Genomic DNA, 8,908 nt, shown 5'->3' with positions numbered 1-8,908 from the left:
TCCAACTGGTACCGCTACAAGTCACAGTCCCGGATCAGTTTTGCATCCGGGAAACAAAACCCTTCACGTGCTACAAAAAAAATGAGTACACATGTTTTAATAGATCCCGGAAAACTGAGTAATTGCTTTGATGCTTCCACGACCTTTGCAGAGTGAACGTGCAGATCCTCACAGACGGGAAATCAGTTTATTAGCGAATGTAAAACCCAGTCTGCGATTTCAAATACGGACATTAACGCTTTATGATTACAGCTCAAGACATCGACTCAAGTTTACAAGAGGAGACTCAAAAAGAGACGAGCTGATCCTGCTGAAAATCGATGCTGATCACCAGACAACTGAGTTATCAGCAGCTGGTCTGGGTAAAAAAAAAAGTAAGATAAGATGTTCATATGTGTTTCCTTTTATTTATCAAGTACAGTAGGCTGCTGTGTAAAAGTCTTGAGCCACCCCTTATTTCTTTATAGTTTGTCAGACAATCATTTCTTAAAATACTCTTTAGTAGTTCTTCTGGCTTTCAAAGTTTCTGCTTTTTTCACGTATTTTCAGTCTGGTACTTGTACCTGACCAGTTTCACGTGAATGTTTTCTTTGTTAAGCCGCTTAACACTCACCTATGAATCATTCAAGACAACAAAAGCAACCTAACCCAGATGAACCAGTGTTGTGTCTAAACTGGATACCTGAAAAAAGCCTGTGTCAAACCCCAAAACAAAAAAAAAAAAACTATCAACAGGAGATGAGCAGTATCTCTGAAAGGCATGTCCTTTCAGAAGGAGGAAATTCCAAGACCTGATGCAGGAGCTGAGAGATTAATCTGGTTCTTCAGTTCATCCACCTACGTTCACTGAAGCTTCATCAGAAATGGTCTGAGTGGAGGGATGGGAAGCTTGCCTAAGAGTGTTAAATAAACAAAACTAATATCAAAACACTGATGTTTAAGCTCACTGGAACTGTACAAACTGTGTTTTTGACTTATATATTGAACTTCCAGTTATGTTTACAAATAATGTTTATGAATATTAATAAAATCACTTCACCCATTTACCATTAACTTTGCAAAATATAAAGACAAGTTGTATAAAATAAAGTTGTATCTCAGAGAGATCGATGAAAAAAGTGAGGTGATGCAAAGCCATGGCTGAGCTTTTGGTTTTATTGACATACACTAGAGTCTACAGTATGATGCAAGGTATTATTCCCTTTGAATAATTTCAAAAAGCACTGCAGTCTTAAAAATTACAAAAATTGAAACATACAAAATATACAAGAAATGACAATACAAGGCTTGGTAAACATAAGCTAAACCTGTATTTCCCTTATTATTATATGAGACGCTCATGTCCCCACCTTTTTTAGGAATGACATCCATTTCAAAGTATCAAAAATAGAGTTGTACAGTCTCTGTTGCTTTACTATTATGTAAAGTGGGAACATATTGTTCGGTCTTTGGTTATGACAGACGAGGGCAGCAGCCAGAGTTTACTGTCAATGCTGGTTTTGCTTCTTTTTAGTTTTTTTATTACATTTTTTTTTAATTTTATGGGTTTTTTTGGCTTGTTTTGTTTGTTTTATTTTGTGTTTTTTTGTAGACTCGCGTCTTTCAAACTGCAGAAGCAGCTTTATGCAAAAAAAGCCCAAAACATCTTTTTCCTCCCACCCCACCCTTAAAGTCCACAATTCCCCCTAAAAAAAAAAAAATCAAACAAAAATAACAATAATAGTTACCGACTTATATCTTACGCATAGAAAAATAACAACAACCCAGAACAGCATACAGACACACTGAAAACTGGTTTTCAAACAAGAGTTAAGGCATTCTAATAGTTTACATAGTGACATGATACTCGCACTATCTGAAGGTTCAGGTTTTTTTCTCTGTGAAGTTCATAAGCGACTTTACACCTATTTTATAATCTCCTTTCTCATATATAACATCATATCTCACATTTGCTGTTGTTACAATTTGCATAGCCTAAAATACATGTGTGTGCTTCTCTTGTTGAAAGTAGGACTCTTAAGATTCCTGTCTTCTGTACAGCATATTTGGTACGAACATCAAACACTCATCTGCACACTCACTCAGAACTGAACCTATTAAGATGCTTGCACCGCGTCCTCGGCAAAGCAGGTTGGCTGATGGACGAATCCAGGATGCTAACGGAATCAATCAAGCATCTAAAACACATCTAGAGTCTACTCCTACAGGCATCAAGGTCTTTCTTTTTTGTCTTTTTTCTTATGTAAAGGCATTAGGCAGAGTCTGAATGCATAGCATAATCATTTTCACCTGGAAACTCACTTCAAACCATAATTAAAGAAAACACTCCTGAGCTCTCCTCACCCTTGTCAAGCTTAAGGCAGAAACCAGTGGAAATCTTCAAATCAAAATCAGTATCTGTCTGTTCACATCCACATCATATCTGACTAAAAACCTGCCTGAAGATGCTCTTTCCTCAGGTTTGTTATTGCCGCCGTACAGGCACTGCACATCTGCGAGGAGAGAAAGAATGGGAATGAATAAATCCTGGATGAAGGAGGAGTCTTGGATTGTTATCAGCAAAGACTGATTGTTTTTAATAGAGGGATGTGGGATACCCCCCCGATACATCCGATTCCTGTTTTCTGGAGTCCTGGATTTCAGCTTTCATTGCTAAACAGGGTGCAATACATAAACATCTTTATGCATAAATACTTTCTCATAATTGCTGCCTCAGCTCTCATACCACTAGAAGTATGACTGCTGTTAGGAAACTGAAGGCACACAAAGGGCCCTGGGAGATTTGGGGAAGTGTCAGAGGCAGAAAGCTCTGTGTCTGTGGACCAATGAAAAAACTTCTCTCAAACACCAAAATAATCTGCGTCTTCATGCATCTTCCAACTCTCCCTCATCGGGATTCCTGAAATCACATCCGCATAATCCGAGCCCCATATCAGTTTCTGAAACAGTTAAACTTAAAGCCTGCTGTGCAAAACAACAAAAACAAAAAGCTTTCGCCACCACTGAAAGCTCCTAACTGGTAATAAGGCATTTGTTCAATGTGAAGAAGGCAAAGAAACAGAGGAGAAAGGAGAAGAAAAGCTAGGGTATGGTGGTGTATGGGAATTAATGTACAGATATCTACACGGCTGCAAGATTACAAAAAGTTGTGGAATGTTGCAGATCCGAAAGAGACCGGTGCCACAAGAGCTCGTTCTACCTGCCAGGACCCCGCTCCTCTAAATCTGAATATTTTCATCATTTACAGGAGGGAAAAGAAGGGGAAAAAAAGAGTGGACATCATCATTACAGCAAATTTTACTCACTCAGCCTGACAGCAAAGCTTGGCTAGCAAAGCTTTTTCTGAAATAATTATGGGTGTTCTGATCATTATTAAGCCAATTTCACCTCTTAATTGTTCTGCCACACTTTTGCTGATGTTCAATTAACCCTGAATATTTTATAGCACCCTGGTGCTTAAGAGTGTTGCCTGAGAAATTGGCAACACTGAGAGCACTGCCACAGCCTTCTGGCTCATTGTGATTGTGCACTACTGAGCATCTCTTATTCTCATAAGAAAGGTCAATGCTGGTGAGAGGGCGACGACAGCGCATTAAGTTGTCTCTTGTAGACAAACTTAAAAAAGTTGAGTGCTCAAGACTCACAGAGGTGAGAACTGATTGGTCAGGAAGACTGGGTGCTTTGAAGGGTCACAGACAGCCCTGATCATTAAAGAGCTGAAGAAAAAGAAGGTTTTTTTTTAACGGTTTCTTATTGTTCTCTGACAGTTTTTACCCTGGCTCTAACTTGGCATGGCTACAACATCCTCCTGCTCACTTTTTTTTTTTAATCTGTGTAGTTCAGCATCAAGTTCTCTACACAGGACAAACAGTTTTAAAAGAAATCAGACGAGTGTCTTCTTCAGGCTGGTGAACTTGCAAATCCTTGTGGTTTGGAACAGACTCTCCCAACTGTATTCAGCCGTTGACAACAATCGTCTCTCTTCAACCCCCTTCTTCCATCAGGACCAGCACCCGGACCGGCACCTGGGTCCATACTGGAGGTGAGGAAGTGGCAGGATTTACGAGTTGCAGGGGACTGGCGCAAGGGCCGAGCTACGACTGGTTGGGGGACTGGGACATGTCTCTGTCGATGATCTCATTCACTGTGAAGGGAGACAAACAGAAAAAAAATATTAATAAATATTCAAAACTTTAAATATATTATATTGTCAGAACATTTGCATTTCTTTCCAGCAGAGGTCAGTGCAGTTCCACCCTGAGTTCCTCATAGGACAAAAATAGCAAATTCAAACTGCCAAAAGATTAAAATGGAAAAAGAAAATACTCAAAAAAAAACTGGCAAACACAAAGGTCACAAAGTCATGGCTCTGACGTGAGATATAATCTCTCCTGACATAGCAAATGAGAGAAACTATTCCATTCACTGAATGTGCCAATTCTAAACAGTGTTCAAGTCCAAGAAATGTTAGCAGTTAGCACAGCACATTGACTCCTATAAACACACACTCCTGTGCAGCTGGCCAACCAGCGGGGCCGTCCATTACTTCATTAGAGATTTAATGGTGGTTCAGTACATTTCCTCAGGCCCGTTCATGGGGTGTGTAAGCATGGCAAAAAGGTTGTGTAAAACCAATCTATTGTTAAACACGTTGTTGAGCCCGGAGAGGCACTCAGGCACAGCGAGGTTAATTACTCAACACACTCAGTTAGAGCCTGATTTTAAATAAATAACAAGCAAGTCTTTCTCAGCCTGTTTTCCAGCCAGCCTGAATGGTTGTTTTACATCTGCTGCCTCCATTCAGAACTCACACTGGGACCACAAGAAACACAGCAGGGAGCCAGTAAAAACTCCAGCCGTGAAGTAAATCAGCTTTACTTTGACGTGGTGAGGAAGACATGAGGAAAGAAAGAGTAAGAACACTTTCATTTATTTTAAATTTATGGAAAATGTGAGGTGAATGTTTCTTTTTTTTTTCCATTCTTACAACATGTATGAGTTCACCTTTTATCCTCTGACTTCTTCATGTGGTTTCCCTAAGTGTTTTAAATGACACGATGACAGGTCAAAAACACAGAGTGTAGAAGACAGGCTCGGCAAACTGGTTTGGGTGGGTGTAGCAAAGACCTCTGGCCCAGTGTGACACCAGCACTCAAAGGCAGATATGTCTGTGCATGCCCATCAAAATGCAGCTCTTCTCCACCCCACTCTGTCCACATGTGCATCTGTAGTGCAAAATCAAGCCCCCACTCCTGAGAAGTTTATAAGCAAATGCTTTACTGTAACTCAGTTAAAATATGTGACAGGGAGCGACTTAGTCATCGATGAGCAAATGAACCAGCCAAGAGCGTTTCTTCAGAAAAAAGAAACCATATTCAAATTTAACAACACGCACACAAACACGCATAAACGCTATAAAGTAATACAAGTGGAGTAAGAAAGCAACACAACCTTAATAAATTCAGCAAAACAAAGAAGTCTTAACATTTATTTTGTTAACCTTTATATCTGTTTCACAGCTTCACCGCCGCCTCCTCAAACTCAAGAGTACTTCAAGTTCATTTTTTCAAATTGAACACATGATTGTCTGTCACAGTCTGTCATGGGACCAGAAGCGCAATTTAGTGCCTTGGTGTACTTTATTTGTGTTTTCTGCTGTTCGCTTTTGTGTCTGGCCACCATCACTCACATCATCCTGTTAGCGTGGGAGGCTCTTCCTTTCCCATGTCAACCATGTTCACACACACACGCGCGCGCACACTCTCACACTCACAGCAACACCACGCACTTATGAGACTACCGTGTGATTATCAAAGCAAACATTTACCTTTGAGCATACAGTCTAACTTTGACGTATAACATGCAAGTGGACTGGTTCATTGCTTTGTCACATAATTCCTCATGTGAAATAAAGCTCTGATGGAGGACCACAGATCTCCTTTAAAGGCCGTGACCTTTTGAAAGACAAGTGCTGCAGCTGGGCTCAAAATAAACTGCATCTTACAGCTGTTAAAGGACCGCCAGAGCAGCAGCTGTATTGATAAAATGACACAGCTATAGACTGAGTTTCTTTTATTTCTGTAACACCAGTTTAATGAAGTTCAATAAAGGTTTAACATTTGACTTCTTGCATTTTTAATCCAGATCAAATTTAGAATATATCTTAATAGCACTTAACTACACTAAATGTAATTAAATTGCTTTTAGTGTGTAAGAAAAATTATGACTGTGAGCACTGATGGATCAAATTAGAGGTACACATTACAGAGTTGCGCTTACAGGCCTTCTGCACAGCTAAAGCGTTATGTGGTAAGCTCTGTTTATTCAAGGGAGTGAATCTGCCCTAATACCACAGGAATATGAGCAACATAGTGTGAAGTGCGACAGACCGACATTAGGTGGGCGTCTGCAAAAACTCATCACTTTCCGCTGTACTGATTAGATTGTTGCATAGGCAAACATTAATCTATCAACCGATAAATACGTAAGAAGAGACAAAAAAAAAAAAAAAGGAATTAGCATAAAAATTCACAAAACCCAGCTAAAGTTTACACTTATTCCGCTCATTTCGATTCAATTTGTTCTCGCTCTCTTTCAAAAAACAAACAAAAAAAAACAACAACCCTCTAGTGAGGTTTCCCAAAATGAACTTTCAGAAATATTTTCATGAGGCTTCGGTCTCGATATTACATCAGCGCTCGATGCAAATTTGGACAATTTCGTGTGGGGCCGTCGGAAATAAGCAGAACTTATTTTGGAAGAGATTTTCCATCTCAAAAGAGACATACAACGGAAAAGGAGTTTACTCCACCTCTGCCCATTTACGATTCTTTTCTGTTTCCCTTCTCATTCAATTCAACAAACTACTTGGAACAGCTTCAGTTTCATAACAAAAGTTCTAACGTGTGGACTAAAAACTAGAGCTAGCAGGTCAGTAAACCAAAACGCTTATCTCTAAGGAGAACAAGGCCAAAACCAAAGCAACAGTAAGCAACTGAGCAATCATCGCAGTCTGTAAAAATAAAACGTTTCCCTCATCACTGAGCAACAGATAATCTATGCTTCAATTTAACCTGGAGCTCCACACATCAATAACCAGAAGTGAAACAGAGGTTTGAGTCGCGCATAAGCTATGACTAGTTTCATATGCCATAGTATTTTCTCAGGTTTACTGGTATTGTTCATGACGGTGCAACAGAAAACCAGTGATTCAGCGCTGCCTGTCGTAGTAACTGTGGCTCTGAATGTCTCAGCCGAAGGGAGATCCTCTGCAGATGACTGGGAGGGGGGCTCCCTAGTCAAAATATACATCTGCAGTCAGCCTACTACCATTACTACAGTTACTCCTACTTGTAAAGGCTACAATCAGATCACTCAATCCTCTGGGAGCTAACAGATTTAAATCTTTTAACTGACTGAAAAGAACAAAAGAAACCCATGAAGTGCTGCCTCCTCTCTTAATCATCGATTGCGTTGCACGATTAAAGATGTTAACTTAGAGGGAGGACAATTTTTCCAGTCACCATGCATGCAGACCTTTTTTCTCATCCAATCTTTAGCAATACACTGTTGTGTAGTTTCCAGCACAAATACGAAAGAAGTTTGTTTTTGAATGCAGGAGAAAGAGAAAACTCTTTGTGTTAAGCACCACTACTGTCTGCCCGTAGGCTCGGTAAGAGTCACAACGAGCTAGAAGGTCCAGAATATTATAGATATTACCTCAAACCCAGGGGGAAAAAAAGCGTGGCTACAAAATGTCAGGCAGATTTTAAATCTTAGAAATAAACTGCTAAGTGAGAAATGAATTTGTTGTCAGATTTGCATATTGTGATTGAAGTGGTATCAGGGGCTCTGTTAAATTTCCCTGAAAGGAGGTTTCACATCTAGCAGGAGACCACTGTGACTGGGTTAGCTCACGTTTCTAAAGTGCATGTCAAAAGCATAGGCATATTGAAAAGATTTCCAAAATGCAAAACAGAAGTGAAACAGGCAGATGGTCATTCAGTACGATAAACATGTCTTCTGTCGAAATGGAAAGTGGGTAATTATCAAAACTCTTTATGACACACTGAAAAACATTCCCTGACCCAGGCATTAAAAACATTACCCTGGCAGTGCGGCTTAAGCAAATAGCTCAAAGTTTGAGTGATTCTTTGGTCCAGCAAATGAAGACAACATGCCACAATGGAAAATACTGGCGCAAAGGGAACAGAGGGAAGCAAGACTCGGTTTGCCTGCAACAGGGAATATCAAAGCACACAGTTTCCACTTGCAGGGCCCTGTAATGACATGCACACATCCTCACAAAGCCTCGTCTATGAGAGCAAACTTTAAGTAAAAGAGCCACTGACTGATCACACACATTGGAAATAGACGGTCAGTTGATAGAACTGGTATTGAAATCTTCCAGGCCTGCTCCGGAAAAGTCTTCCCCCCCCTTTTATTTCCATTTACCCTTCATCTCAGCTGCTTCTCTGTGATCCCTTTATGCTTCATTTTAATTTTACTTCTGGAGTGAGTGAGTGGGTGGGTGAGGGCACAGAGCATACCGGAGAAGCTTTTTACAAAGTCTCAGTTTCTCAAAGTCACTCATCTCTGTGAATCATCTGTGGATTTCCCATTTGATCTAACGGTAAGTGATTCGCAAGACTCTCGCCTTTCAACGAGGACACAGAATTGTGGTTCCACTTAGCGGATGACCGGAAGACAGTTTTAAAACAGAAACCACTGGAGTTTGAATGGCCACTTGGGGGGAATCTCCAAAACCCACACCACTAATAAAATGTATAAACTATTGTTTTGTTTTTTTGTTTTCTTCATTTAAACTGTCATTTTCTACCAGCTGCAAGCTGAACTAAAACAACAGATTTAGAGCTTTTTCCCCACTTCAATTTTCAAAAAAAGTGAC

At 40.1% G+C, this 8,908-nt stretch overlaps 1 protein-coding gene across 1 annotated transcript in view; it reads right to left on the bottom strand.

Moving 5' to 3' along the window:
* Positions 1-1,135: 1,135 nt before the first annotated feature.
* The window catches only part of nfatc3a (nuclear factor of activated T cells 3a), a 59,806-nt gene continuing 52,033 nt past the window's right edge, over positions 1,136-8,908 (bottom strand). Inside the window, exon 10 of the mRNA XM_082538451.1 lies at positions 1,136-4,144. Coding sequence (XP_082394577.1) covers positions 4,095-4,144 — 50 coding nt within the window. The 3' untranslated portion in view covers positions 1,136-4,094. The remainder of the gene's footprint in view (positions 4,145-8,908) is intronic.

This window comes from Aulonocara stuartgranti (genome assembly GCF_965226115.1).
Source record: "Aulonocara stuartgranti genome assembly, chromosome: 1".
Lineage (NCBI taxonomy): Eukaryota > Metazoa > Chordata > Actinopteri > Cichliformes > Cichlidae > Aulonocara > Aulonocara stuartgranti.
Note: the sequence above shows the minus strand (reverse complement) of the source record. Positions and strands in the feature narration are given on the sequence as shown.